Source organism: Furipterus horrens, unplaced genomic scaffold (genome assembly GCF_987537825.1).
Source record: "Furipterus horrens unplaced genomic scaffold, mFurHor1.1.pri manual_scaffold_13, whole genome shotgun sequence".
NCBI classification, from domain to species: Eukaryota; Metazoa; Chordata; class Mammalia; order Chiroptera; family Furipteridae; genus Furipterus; species Furipterus horrens.
The window spans coordinates 46,289,992-46,304,243 of record NW_028327183.1 but is presented as its reverse complement, the minus strand read 5'-3'; the positions used below and the strand labels follow the sequence as shown (position 1 = coordinate 46,304,243).

At 47.6% G+C, this 14,252-nt stretch overlaps 1 protein-coding gene across 3 annotated transcripts; it reads right to left on the bottom strand.

Annotated features, from left to right (window-relative positions):
- Window positions 1–2,111: 2,111 nt before the first annotated feature.
- On the bottom strand, window positions 2,112–14,011 carry IGFL4 (IGF like family member 4). Of its 3 annotated transcripts, XR_016507669.1 has the most exons (6): window positions 13,927–14,011; window positions 13,534–13,584; window positions 13,190–13,449; window positions 12,818–12,935; window positions 7,524–7,768; window positions 2,112–2,435 (listed from the first exon to the last, which is right to left on the bottom strand). XR_016507669.1 is itself a non-coding variant. In XM_090259848.1 (5 exons), the coding sequence occupies exons 1-4, from the start codon at window positions 13,943–13,945 to the stop codon at window positions 12,849–12,851; spliced, it is 417 nt and encodes a 138-aa protein (XP_090115974.1). In that variant the 5' UTR covers window positions 13,946–14,011; the 3' UTR covers window positions 2,112–2,435; window positions 12,818–12,848. The 3 variants fall into 3 exon arrangements, 2 of the variants coding, with proteins under 2 accessions (XP_090115974.1, XP_090115973.1); XM_090259848.1 differs by lacking the exon at window positions 7,524–7,768; XM_090259847.1 differs by lacking the exons at window positions 2,112–2,435; window positions 7,524–7,768 and having other exon boundaries at window positions 12,454–12,935.
- Between the last annotated feature and the right edge of the window lie 241 nt (window positions 14,012–14,252).

Sequence of the window (14,252 nt, the reverse complement as noted above, 5' to 3'; positions counted from 1 at the left end):
GGCCAAAGCTCAGACTTGATCAAGTGTTTACTGAAGGTTACCCTAAAAAGTGAGTCACATCTTTTTTTGGGTGGCTTCTTATGAGTCTTAGGATGAGTCCCAAGCTCCTCACCTCAGTTGTCAGCACAGACTGCCTTTACCCACCTCACCTTGCTCACTCCCTCTCCAAGTCCCCAGCCACTCTGCCCTTGTTGCTGCCCTTGAAGATGCTTTGACTATCCTGCCCCACAGGGGACTTTTTACACATTGTACACAAGTTCTAAATACAGGAAACTTGTGAAATTCAGGAGCTTTGTACCTTAGCTTTAAGACTGCATAAACAGACTTCCGGCCAAGATGGAGGCCTTAGACAGACATGCTGTGTCTCCCTCCACAACTAAGAAGGAATACAACTACCTCAAGACTAGAGACAACAGAAGTTCCAGAAAATCAAACTGCACAAAAATCCAACAAACAAATATATAGCGAAGAAGTACTCATCCTGACAGGGAGGAGGGGTGGAGCTGGGGCAGAGAGGACACAGTGTGGTGGTGGCAGCAGCGGCGGCAGTGGCAGGCTATAGAACAGGGAGGATGAGTTCATTTTGAGTTAAAGTTAAAACCTCTGCTGCTGGTAAAATAAAGTGATCAAGCGAGTTGAAAGAACAGGGCGAGCTTCAAAGGACTGAAGCATTTTCTCATGGCCCGATTCTCACTGGGGCCCACTGGCTATAGCATTGAGGCACACATGCACCCAGCTTTCTTGGCTTTTCAGTCAGGTCTTACAGGCTTTGTTTCCTTTGCCTGGCCTGTGTGGGGCTCAAAGTCTCAATACTTTCCCAGGGGGACCCCGATATCTCCCCCTTTTTTGTTTGAGATCACTGTGAAGGTGGTTAAAGCAATGAAGCCCACCACTTGTTTCTCACAAATGTGGTCTCGTAGGAGCAATTTGCAGACACGTCTCAAAACATACAATATTGGAATAATAGGTAGGCATCCAGCAGCTCCCATTACCCACACTCTTAGATTAAGTTCATCAAACGAGGTTTTGGGATTCATCCATTGGAGGTTGTCATTCAAAGTTTGGAAAACACTTTGCTCAGTCAGTTTTTTAATGTCCTCAAGTTGTTGATTATGGTGAAGGTGCCGCACACACCCTAGGCTCGGTTGGAAGCTGCTCTGTTCAGTAGAGCCTTCGTGACCACGGCGGAACAAACCCAGGACACTTTGTTACGTCTGGGGGAAGGAAGGTGACTGCCTCTCTAGTGGAGACCAGCAGCCAAACCTTCATCCCTCATGTCTTTTATTGAGGAGGATACACATGAGAGATACAAGGTCAAGATTCATGAGTCATCAATAGCTTGGAGGCGTTAGGGTTATAGCGAACAATAACAGATTACATGTACGAGTACAGGGGGCACAGTGACCAGTCTGTGTTCTGGTTTATTAAACATCTTGGCGCCACACTGGCATTAGGTGCAAGGTTTCATACATTCCTATGTAGAAATTGTTTATATTATACTACAGATAAAGAAAGCAGAGCAAGTTCTAAAGCATAATAAGCATTTTTCAAATCTAATTCCCATGGCAACCCTCTGAGTGGTTGTCAGTCATGTCCCACACGCAGCCTGATGTTGAGATTAAAAGACAGGTACGTCCGGGATTGCCGGCGGCAGTCATGCTCAGGCCGGGGCTACAATTTCCTAAACCACGACGAGCGGTTGCCCACAGTTGATGTAACTCCAAGAGCTGTTGGTCAATATCGCCTTTCAAGTTGATGGAAAACACCCCCTGCAAGTGGAGGCATATTTCTTCCCAGGAATGCAACACACAGCCTGGAGAAGGCTGGGTCACAGGTAAATGGTCAGAAACATAGGCAGTACCTTCAGGGACCCATAACCAATGGCGCCCTTCTTCTTAGCGTCCACTAGGAGGAAGCCAAGTTCCCCCATTTCATTCAGTGTCATTGTTGGAAAGTGGGGGTTCCATATTCCACCAGGTATGAAGCAGAAACACCAGTGGATCAAGGATATGGCTCCCACACACATGGTCATTCTCTGAGGAGACCATCGCGGAACCGCCAAGACAACCAGATAGTGAGAATCAAAATAATCTTGGTAGAATTGGCTGATATCACAGAAAGATATGCTAGAAGTTTATTTTCTGGGGTGTCAGTGACCCCATAATCGTCATAATGGCCCTTGTGTTAAGGGCCTTCAAATCCCCCCCTGTTACTCCACGGGGTTCAAATGGGGCTTTAGGGCCCATTGGCTGGTGCCCCTTCCTCCATTGATGGGTTCTGGTCCTCTGACGTCTGTCAGTCAGCATCACCTCCACTAGCTAGTAGGTCATCTCCAGTTCCCGGATCCTGTAGCTCCGTGTTATCCACATGCGACTGTGTGAATGTTGTTTGGCCATGGTAGGGTTTTACTTGTTTGGCTGGAATCCACACAGGTCCTGTCGGGGACAGAACACAAACACACCCTCATTCCCATGTTATTGATTCAACTGGTCCTTCCCATTTTCCATTTCCAACTGGGTCCTTGTATGGGACAGGACGATGGGGACCATTCTTGTCCTTTTTGGCAAAATGTCTCTCAATGGGGACTCATCACCATTAAAAAAATTATAGGTGTATACAGCCATCATTAATACATTTTTTGGTGAGGACTCTTGGCTCCCCTTTTTTCTGTTTGTTAAAGAGAGTCTTAAAGAGTATGGTGAGCATGCTTGAGAATTGCTTGGCCAGTAGGTTTATATGGCATTCCAGTTTTATGTTGAATTTTCCAATTTTGTAAAAAATTGAACAGACCTAGAAATATATCCTGGACCATTATTAGTCTTAATTGGATTGGTGAGCCCTGAAAAACAAAAACCCTCTAGCCAATGGGCTTTGATGTACCATGCTGACTTGCCGGTGAGGGCAGAGGCATGAAGAGCACCCGAGTGCGTATCTGTGGAAAAGTGGATATTCATTAGTTTTCCAAAAGGTGGATAATGAATTACATCTGTTGCCAGATGGAATGTGATTGAAGTCCACAGGGGTCAGTATCCTGGGATGGCAGGGACTTGCCAATTTGCCTGGGAGTCAGGACATTGCCGCACAATTTGCTTTGCTGGAGATTTGCTGATATGGAAATGCTTCCTTAAGGCCTGACTGTTCCGATGAAAAAAGTTATGTGAGTCGGCTGCTTGTTGGAAGCTATCCATAACACTGACTAAAGCATTGACCTTGGCATTGTTCTCAGTAATAGGTCTAGGTGAACCAGAGCGAGAGCGGATATGGGTTACGAATAGGGGATGAGTCCTCTTGTCTATAAGACTTTGAAGGGTAACGAAGAGTGAAAACAATTGAGGATCAATACTAGTTTTTAGAAGTGCCTAATCAATGTTCAGAAGACTATAAACAGTATAAACAGGATAGCCCGAATCACACACAAGATTGAGAGGCTCTGAGGGCCAACGCTGGAGTGCTAAAATAGTTCCAGAAATTTCCCCTTGCTGGGTTGAAGAATGTCCTTGTGAGGCAACATTCTCTCATTTGCCACCTTCCTGCCAAGTGATGGCAGCCATACCAGTTTTTCCAGATCCGTCAACAAATACGGTGTGAGCTCCCTTAACAGGTGATTGGCTGTACTTACTCTTGAACCTGGTGTTAAGCATGGGGATATTTTGCAAGAGTTTGTCTGGGGGTAGGTGTATCTCGATCCTCCCAACATAATCTACTAAGGCATCTTGAAAATCAAAAGATTGAGAAAACAATTGATGTAGATATAATTGGGTAAGGGGGAGGTGAATGATTGCCAGATCATGTCCCAAAAGTTGGTCCGAGCGCTCTCACCCCTTAATAATAAGAGCAGATGGGGAACTGACATAGGTGCTGATAGTTTGCTTGGGTTGACGAGATAAGAACAACCACTCATTCATACCCAAGGCAGGAAGCAATTGGCCCATCAAGCCGGCTGGTGTATCTAAGGTTGGAGAACAGAAGAGTCGGGCCAGCATGGAGGAACTGATTCTAGACAATTGTCGGCACTGAGTGTGTTCACTCACCAGCTCAAGCTCTTTAAGAGCCAGGGGGCATAGAGTCCAGGGAGAGTTAAAGTTGGAATCCCCTTTAAGAGACTCAAACAGAGGACGGAGCTGGTGGGTGGCAATTCCTAGACTGGGATGAAGCCAATTAATGCAGCCAAGCAGGTTTTGAAGGGAATCGAGAGGTAAAGGCTGTGGAAGCCTCAGTTTTAGGGCTTGTGGCCCGAGAGTACATGAAAACAAGACATAACCTAAGTATTTTCATGCCTCGCAGCACTGGACCTTGTCAGGAGAAATAACTAGTCCATCCGTAGAAACATTATGTTGCAAGCAAGTATAAGCCTGGGCCAAAGTCTCTTCTGTTTGGGGAGGCGAGCAAGATGTCATCCATATAGTGATAAAGTAGAATATCACTAAATTGCTGTCAATAGGTTGCAAGACTTGATGAACATAATGCTGACAGATAGTGGGACTATGAAGCTTGCCCTGTGGGAGTACTTTCCACTGATAACGTTGAAGAGCTTGAGAGTTATTAAGAACTGGGACAGAAAAGGCAAACTTTTCCCTATCTTTCTCTGCAAGGGAATAGTAAAGAAGAAATCCTTCAGATCAATGACTATTAAGAGGCCAATCCTTAGGGATACAGCCAGGATTAGGGACACCTGGTTGAAGTGCCCCCATTGGCTTCAAAATTTCCTTAATCTTTCTACGATCATGAATTAGTCTCCACTTCCCTGATTTCCTGGGGACCATAAAAACTGTGGTATTCCATGGACTGCTGGAAGGTTCAATTCAACTGGCATTGAGCTGTTTATGGACCAATTTCTTAAGATGGTTGAGCCTCTCCCCTTTCAGTGGTCACCGATCAACCCAAACCGGCATGTTGGACAACCAGGTAAGAGGTAGAGGAGAGGCATGAACAGTAGCCACTAGGGAAAAGGTGGTAGGGTGACCTGCATTCCTCACTGGATTAAGAGGTCCTGTCCCCAAATGTTGAGGGGGGCTGGAAGAACATAGTGACGTATCTGCCCCTCTTGCCCCTCCGGACCACAGCATCTGAGAGTCCAGAGGCTTTGCAAAGGCTTTGAAGCCCCTCCAATTCCCTGGATAGTAATATCAGCTTCGGTATCCAGCAATCCATGGAAGTCCTGGCCTCTAATGGAGACCTTCAGGATATGTTTATTTAGTTCAATGAAGGCTGTCCAAAACACCGAGTGATCATTGGTGCTTCTGAAACTTCTGTCCCGCCTCTCTATCTGTTGAACATTGGGAACAAAATAAGGGAGTAGAAGTTGAGCAACTCTTGTCTGGGATGGTATAGCATGGCAGCTGGTATAACATGGCAGCCGGTAGTAGACAACATAACTTGAATTTCTCCTTGAAAGTCTGAGTCTATAACCCCAGGTTGAACTATGAGACCCTGACAAGTGAAACTAGATCTTCCAATTATTAGAGTAACCATGCCTTTGGGTAAAGGTCCCCACACTCTCGTGGGGACCTGAACAACTGTTCCTGTTTTTGTAAGATGAGCTCTCTGGTGGTGACCAGGCCCAGTCCTGTGCTCCCCCTTGTGGCAGCACGGAGGTGGGTAACGTGGTGCTTGCCTGGTTCCGCAGCAGCTGCTGATCGTTCCTGCCTGCTGGCTCCTGCTTGGATTCAGGCTGCTGGAGCTTGCACCCCCTTTCCCATTTCCCTGAGGAGGGAGAAGCTTGCCACCCTTGTCATATTTAGATCGGCAGTGATTACACCAGTGCTTCCCTTTGCCACAATGACGGCATACCTTAGGCAAGGGGATGGGAAATGGTTATCCTCCTTCCCCTTGCTGCGACATTCCTTCTGCGTATGGCCAGGTTTCCCACAATTAAAATACTTAACGTTGTCTCGAAGAGCAGTGGTGACTGCGGCCGTGGCAGCGGTGGTGGCAAGACTAGCCCTGTGCTCCTCTGTTCCTACGTCCTGACAAGCCTTAACAAGTTGACTAATATCAGTGGCCTTCAGCCAGATAGAGTTAAAGGCTGATTGATTGGCAGTCCCAGTTGGCATTGTCTGATGCTAATTAGGGAGTAAAGCCGTAGCTGCCCCTTCACTTTCAATCTGGAGTCAGTCAACAAAATTTAAATAAGGTTCAGTAGCTCCTTGACGAATGTTAGTGAAGGAGCCCATAGCCTTGGTCCTGGTGTCTGGAACAAGTTTAAATGCTCTGAGAGCCATGAGTGATCTTTGAGCAAATGCCAGCGGATTCATCTTGGCCTGTTCCTCGGGGTCGACAAATTGTCCTACCCCCAGAAACATTTTAAAGGTGACCGGACTCCCGCTCGAATTATTCTCCGTAGCCTGTGTGTGGCATATCCCTTGATATTCAGATTTCCAAGGTGAGAGTTGAATGGGAGCCAGGACAGTCCGTGCCAAATCGGTCCAGTCACAGGGGCCATGCGATACATTTCCATAAGAGCGGCGAGGAGCCCAGAGGTGTAAGGAGACTGAAGCCCATGCTCTTTAATACGTGTCTTAAGATCCTTATATACCTCACAGACATGGGCTTGTGAGTGGGTTTTTCACTGTACTTCTGAGGCTTAACAACTCTAGGAAATGCTTGCATAGCTCCATGATCCCCCACTTGCATGGCCTGTAACAAACATTTCTGCATTACGTGGGAGCCTTTAGAAGGAATGGTAGCAGTTGGTGGCAGTGGGGGAAGCAACTCTGCCAGTAGAGGGGGCTGACGTTGACCCAAACTATCCAGTTCATCGTCCCACTCAGGGGCGCTCGCTCCCGGAGCTTCCCCCCCATAGTAGACTCAGCACCAGCCCCTTCCTCCTCAGTCAGGGGAACACAGCCCTGGTCCTCCACACAAGCCTTCTCAGAGTCATCATACATATTTTCTTCAACCTGATGAGCCCTGGTTTACAAAGGCACCAACACCGCCTACCCGTTCCCCGAGTGACCAAAGTTTGTGCTCTGATGTGGGTGCCACTCTCCTGGAGCCAAGTCCGTTTCTGCCCTCCCCTCCCCGCAGTATCCAGATCAGCGTCCCTCTGTCAGGGAGCCACGGGCAGTAATCTTTGACAACTTTTAAAAGTGCAATTAAAGTTTCTTCCTCTGCTTGGCATCCCGAGTGTTCAAGCAATTGTTTTACTACTCGGGAAGGAGTCTCCTGTTCCTTAGAAAGCCCGTTCCCCATGTTTCCTTCGGCGCGCAAAGAACGGCAGACAGACTAGTTTCAGGTTCGATATCCCCGATCCCCACCGCTAAACTCAGCTGGGGTTCCTTAAGTGGGGAGAAGTCAAATGGTGGGGGACGTGAAGGGAGAATCAAAACCGAAACAGCTGAAAAACCGGCTTTAGACCTTCCCCTTATCTCTGACGCACCGGCGGGGACACCGAAAGTCGGAACTGCTGTCCCTTTCTGTGGGATGAAGGGGCCAATTCCTGTCGATGGAGCTGTGCTGTCTGCGGCGGTGGCTCGAAGCCTCCCGGTCTGGGTGAAGCCCGAAGATTAGACCCCGTCCTCTACCTTGGCCCCAGGCTGTTGGGGACCCCCGACCCGCAGAGATCCCTGGTATCGCTGAAGAAATGAAGACTTCCCAGGCAGGTCGTGCCAGGGGAAAGAAGGCCAGTACATGTCTGAGCCAGATGCCTCAATGGCCTTCCCCCCCGGTCTTTTATTGAGAGTAGTCAGCTTAAGGGCTTAGAACAGCGGTTCTCAACCTGTGGGTTGCGACTCCTTTGGGGGTCGAACGATCCTTTCACAGGGGTCACCTAAGACCATCGGAAAACACATATATAATTACATATTGTTTTTGTGATTAATCACTGTGCTTTAGTTATGTTCAATTTGTAACAATGAAAATACATCCTGCATATCAGATATTTACATTATGATTCATAACAGTAGCAAAATTACAGTTATGAAGTAGCCATGAAGATAATTTTATAGTTGGGGGTCACCCTGTTACAGAAACAGGGGTGTCCCAAAACAAATCCCAGAGTTTGCGGCTGGGGGATGGGGAAAAGGAAGCAGCTTTTAAGACACCTTTGCATGCCTGGGGCTAGTTGCTAGTGTCTTTGTTATGCAAAATGACTTTGATACTTCCAAGGCCCAAGAAGATGTGAGGGGTCTTGGACTGTGGGATGGTACGGAAGGAGCCTACAGAGCCTGCATAGGGTTCTGTGAAAGGTCAGAACTGGGTGCAACACCCACTGCGTCAGAGGACACAGTAAGGGATATATAAGCAGCTGCGGATATTTTGGCTGGGACTCGCTCACTCGGACTCTTTCTCACTCAGATTCGCTCACTGGGACTCTCTCTCTCGCTCTCTCTCTCTCTCTCTCTCACGCGCCCCCTCCATGCGGCTTGGTGAAGGGGCCTTCTCCATGGGGATTTAGAAGCTGAGTTCTCCATGCGGTTTTGAGAGGGCTCTCCAGGACGCTTTAAGAGGCTCTCGCCATGCAGTTTTGAGAAGGAGAGAAGATCCACGGTTTGCAGGAAGAAGGCAGTTTACGAGGAGGCTGAGAATCCAGGCGGTTCTGCATTGAGAGCTGGCGGGCACCACAGCACAGAAAGGACCTCCCCAATCAGAATTGAGTGATGGGCAGCTACTGGTAAAGCCGAACTGTGCCTGGGAAGCAGGGAAACACTGTTTCTGACTTTCCTGAGGCTGGCCTGGTTTGGTAGGGGGAGGCAGAACTATGTGCTGTGGGTATTTTAAAGAACATAAGACTCAACAGCAGAAATTCGCAAATAATCTAAATCTATTTAACTGTTAAATAAACGGTTCTTTTTTCCTTTCACTGAACTCTAGTACTGAGAGTTGTAATTCTGGCGGCAGGCAATCGGGCCCCTAACTAAACGGCCTGTGGGTTCTGTTCCAATCGGAGCAGCCCAGGGGTTCTGTTACAACCACAGTATGAGGAACTGTATTAAAGGGTCACGGCATTAAAAGGTTGAGAACCACTGGCCTAGAGCATGCGTGTAAAACTCATCAACCAATGTTAAGCAGTGCTGATTACAGAAAACAGATATTGTTCAGAGGTAAGAATTGAAGAATTGTTGAGGTCTCCCTCAGGACAGGGTGTGTTGGACGCAAAGACTTCAGAGGCCGTAAAATAGGAAGGGTGAGTTCTTTCTGAGTTAAAGTCAAAACCTCTGCTGCTGGTACAATAAAGCGATCAAGCGAAGTGAAAGAATAGGGCGAGCTTCAAAGGACTGAAGCATTTTCTCATGGCCCGATTCCCACCGGGGCCCACTGGCTGTAGCATTGAGGCATGTATGCATCAGCTTTCCCGGTTTGCTGGTCAGGTCTTACAGGATTCATTTCCATCGCCTGGCTTGTGTGGGGCTCCAAGTCTTGATACTTTCCCAGTGGGACCCCGACACTTAACTGCCCCATCATGCCCTCTAAAAAATGTGGCTTCAGCTCTTTTGTCCTCTGCCCCAGGTGTTTCCTGGGGAGACTGAAGGTAGGCCCTGCACCCAGCCCAGTGTCTCTGCCAGTCCCAGAGAAAAACAGGGCCCCCAGGGCAGAGCTGGGGTTGGCATCTCTGAGGAGGGAGGAGCCCATCTGCCCTCCTGGCTTGGATCCTCATCTCTGTAGGCAGTTGGCTCAGGACTTGGGGGGGGGTGGGTGGAGGGAGGTCAGGGGAGGGGAGGGGCGTCTCGGGGACTGTGCTAGTGAAATGTGCATTGAGGGCCAGTCCACGGACACCGAGAGCCGTGACTTGACAGTGATGAGTGTTTGGGGTTAGACAGTCCTGGGTTCAAATCTCTGCACTTTCTCAAAGGGTCATATAGGCTATTTACAAGTAGCTCTCTTTATCCCCCTGTATAGGAGGGAGATTTGATTTTTTGTGTTGGATTCTGACGGCTTTGAGTCCCACCTCGCTCCCTTCTACTGCACATTGGAGCCAATCACGTGTGCCTTCCCTGCAGCAGACCAAAAGTCAACCCCCCCCCCACGAAGTCTGCAGAGAGGAACCTAATGATGGCCGAGGTCCTAGGTAAACAACAACAACAAAAAAAGGCAATGTCAACACTCACACCTGTTTCACATGGGAATGAACCTGAAGCCATCTCCTCAGGGGAGTCTCAGTGCTGTTTCATATTAGGTGGTGCCAGATGCCCCATCACAATTCCTGGGCAAGCACAGTAGAAAACTAAAAGCTCATACATCTTAAAAAGAAAGAAATACCCCTAGCTGGTGAGGGTCAGTGGGTTGAGCACCAGCCTGTGAACCAAAGGATCACCAGTTAGATTTCCAGTCAGGGCACATGCCCGGGTTGAGTCCAGGTCCCCAGTTGGGGGTGTGTGAGAGGCAACCACACATTGATGTTTCTCCCTCCCTTTCTCCTTCCCTTCCCCTCCTTAAAAATAAGAAAGAATGATAGAAAGAAAGGAAGGAAGAAAGGAAGGAAGAAAAAAAGGAAAGAAAGAAAGAAGTAAAGGAAGGAAGGAAGAAAAGAAAATGAAAAGGAAAGAAAAGAAAGACTTCTGGCCAAGATGGAGGTGTAGACAGCACACTACCTCTCCCTCCACAACTAAGAAAGAATACAACTACCTCAAAATTGAAGACCACGAGAAGTTACAGAAAATCGAACTGCATGAAAGTCCAACAAAGATATAGTGAAGAAGGACTCATCTTGACAGGGAGGAGGGGTGGAGCTGGGGCAGAGAGGACGCAGTGTGGTGGTGGCAGCAGCGGTGGCAGTGGCAGCGGCAGGCCAGTGGAAAGTGCAGTCTCACATTATTAAAGTTGAGAGGGACACCCGGGGGGGTTTTCCCAGCATCAGACCAGAATGCACAACTCACGGTTCCAACGCTAGAAAAATTAAAGCCTTATTGCTCTGACTGTGAAAACCAGTGGTTTTTGGGTGGAGAAAGAGACTGCTGGTCTCTCAGCAGAGTCCATTTGTTTTGAGGGCCCCCACAGTCCTAGAATGTCCATAGACCCACCCTCTCTGGGAACCATGGCCAGGACAACAACCAGAGGGGCACCAGTCCCATATGTAAAGTGGGAGAAGTGCCTGGAAAAGGGGCAAGTGTTGAGTAAGTGGCATTGTTCCCTCTCAGACCCCTCCTCCCTACACAGTGCTACACATGGTGAAACAGGTCGCCCCACACAGATGAATACCTAAGGCTCCACTCCATAAAATAAGACACACAGGCAAACAAACACAGGAGCCTGTCAAGTTGAGGAGACAGAGAAGTATGGCCCAAAAGGGGGAACAGATCAAGGTTCCAGTGGGAGAACTAAATGATGAGGGGATAGTCAACCTAACAAAAGTAGAGTTCAAAACACTGGTGATAAAGATGGTCACAGGCTTGACAGATATGCTTGAGTATGACAAATCCATAAGGGAAGAAGTGAAAGCTATGCTAAGTGAAACAAAAGAAAGTCTACACAGAAACAATGGTGAAGGGAAGGAAACCAGGGTTCAGATAAATGATTTGAAACATAAGGAAGAAATAAACAGTCAACCAGTACAGAATGAGGAAACAAGAATTGAAAAAAATGAGGAGAGTCTTAGGAAAGTCTGGGACAACTTTAAATATGCCAATATCTGAATAATAGGGCTGCCAGAAGGAGACAGAAAGAGCAAGAAATTGAAAACTTATGTGAAAAAATAATGAAGGAACACTTCCCAAATTTGGCAAAGGAAATAGATATACAAGCCCAGGAAGCACAGGGAGTCCCAAACAAGCTAGACCCAAAGAGGACCACACTAAGACACATCATAATTAAAACGCCAAATGTTAAAGAGAGAATCTTAAAGGCAGCAAGAGAAAAGAAGAGAGTTACCTACAAAGGGGTTCTTATAAGACTATCAGCTGATTTCTCAAAAGAAACTTTGGAGGCAACAAGGGACAGGCAAAAAGTATCAAAATGATGAAAAGCAAGGATCTGTAACCAAGACTACTCTATCCAGCAAAGCTACCATTTAGAATGGAAGGGCAGATAAAGTCCTCCCAGACAAGATAAATCTAAAGCAGTTCATCATCACCAAGCCCTTATTATATGAAATGGTAAAGGGATTTACTTAAGAAAAAGTGGTTCAAAACTGTGAACATTAAAATGAGAACAAATACACAACTATCAACAACAGAAGCTAAAAAAATTAAAACCAAAAACCAACTAAGCAAACCAGAACAGGAACAGAATCATAGGTATGGGGATCATTTGGAGGGTTATCAGCTGGGAGGGGGAAGGGGGAGAAATGGGGAAATGGTGCAGGGACTAGGAAGCATAATTGGTTGGTACAAAACAGACAGGGGGAAGTTAAGAATAATATAGGAAAGGGTGAAGCCAAAGAACTTATATGCATGACCCATGGACATGAACTAAGGGGGTGGGATTGCTGGGGGGAGGTGGGTACTGGGTGGAGGGGAACAAAGGGGAAGCAAATTGGGAGAACAGTAACAGCATAATCAACAAAATATACTTTAAAAATAAAAATAAATCTTTTCTTTATTTAAATACTGTTTTTCCTTTTTAATTTTTATTCTCACCTGAGGACATTTTTTTCATTGCTTTTGGAGAGAGAGGAAGGGAGACAAAAAGGGAGAGAGGAACATTGATGGGAGGGAGAATCACTGATGGTTGCCCCCCATATGTGTCCAGATCAGGACCAAACCCACAACCTCGGCGTGTGTCCTGACCAAGAATCGAACCTGCAATTTTTCCATTGTGGAGCGATGTCCCAACCAATTGAGCCATACTGGTCAGGACTCAATTTCTATTTTTCACATACAGTCAGAGTACATTATATAAGTTTCAGGTGTACACTCCAGAGATGAGACTTCACATAACTTACCAAGTGGTCATCCCCATAAATCTCATAAATATCACAGTCTTGAGTGTTCTGTGTCTGTGCTCCTCAGGATGGTCCAGACAAATTCAGTTCTGGCAGAGGGCTTGCTGGGCAGGTATTTCTTTATAGAAATAGGGAGAGAGAGAGAGAGAGAGAGAGAGAGAGAGAGAGAGAGAGAGAGAGAGAGAGAGAGAGAGAGAGAGAGAGAGAGAGAGAGAGAGAGAGAGGGAGAGAAACAGATCACATGTTGATGCAGAAATGGGGTGACGGATAACTTAGCAGAGACTGCATATCTGGGTGCAACAAACACAGACAACAAAACTACATCCCCTGTCCCCGTCCCCCCCAGCGCCCCAGCCAGAACTTGACCCTTACCTGGGAACAGATCCTGGTGAGGGGGGCAGACATGCAGCTGGACTTCATGCCCGGGACCTTAAACCTCACAACAGCCCGATTCTGAGAGCCCAAGGACTCAAGGCAGCAGTGCTGGAAGCAGGGCCAGAAAGTACAGTTGGGGGTGCAGAGGCGGGTCTGGTTCAAGGGCAGGATGGTCTTGTCATCACAGCACTCCTCCAAGGGGTTGTAGATCTGGTCCCCACACTTGGTTGCTGGCAGGCACATCCACTGTCCAGGGTCTAGAGGAGCCAGAGGAGAACAAGCTCCAAAGACCCATCTAAGACCCTAGGGAGCCCCTCCCTTCCGCAGTGCCCTGTTCTCACCTGGGTCTCCTGCTGAGCATGAGCACAGGAGTTGAACAATGAAGGCAGCAACTGAGAAACAGAAGGGGAATGAGAATAATGCTGGAGAGTAGCCTTCTGGTCACTACCAGGGGCCCTAAGATGATGTCAATGAGCTTCTGCTGCTGTAGCTAACAGCTCAGAGTAGATGCTGAGACTGACTCTGGCTGGCAGGGCAGGGGGGCTCTGGGAGGAGCTAAGATTCTGAAACTTGCAGGTTGGGGGAGAGTTTGCAGCGTAGTCAGAGATGGCACAGGGGTGGTTACAGAGTGAGAAGTCAAGAACTGAACAGGAAAGAGAATTCAGTTTGAGGTTCAGAGGTACATTAGGGATGTGATAACACATCAGCTAGACTTGAAGCTGGGGCCCCCTTACCAAAGGTCCTGGGCCCCATGATTACCCTCCAGAATAGTTGATGCAGAGCGCTGGGCCTGGGACCACATCCTGACTTATATACATCATGCACTCATGAATGTCACATTACAACAGAAGGGCAGGGCTGCCAGAATATTCCTGAACGAGTTCTAACTGGCTGCTGCCTTCCCACGTAACACTAAATCTCAGAGTAAATACCACATAAAACCTTTCCAAGTTACGACATGTCCTTCCCTGAACACTGCCGACAGGGAACCCAGTTGGTAAAGACTCCCTGGCACATCACCCACCAAACGTCAGCTCATTCTCAACTTCCCATACTTCTG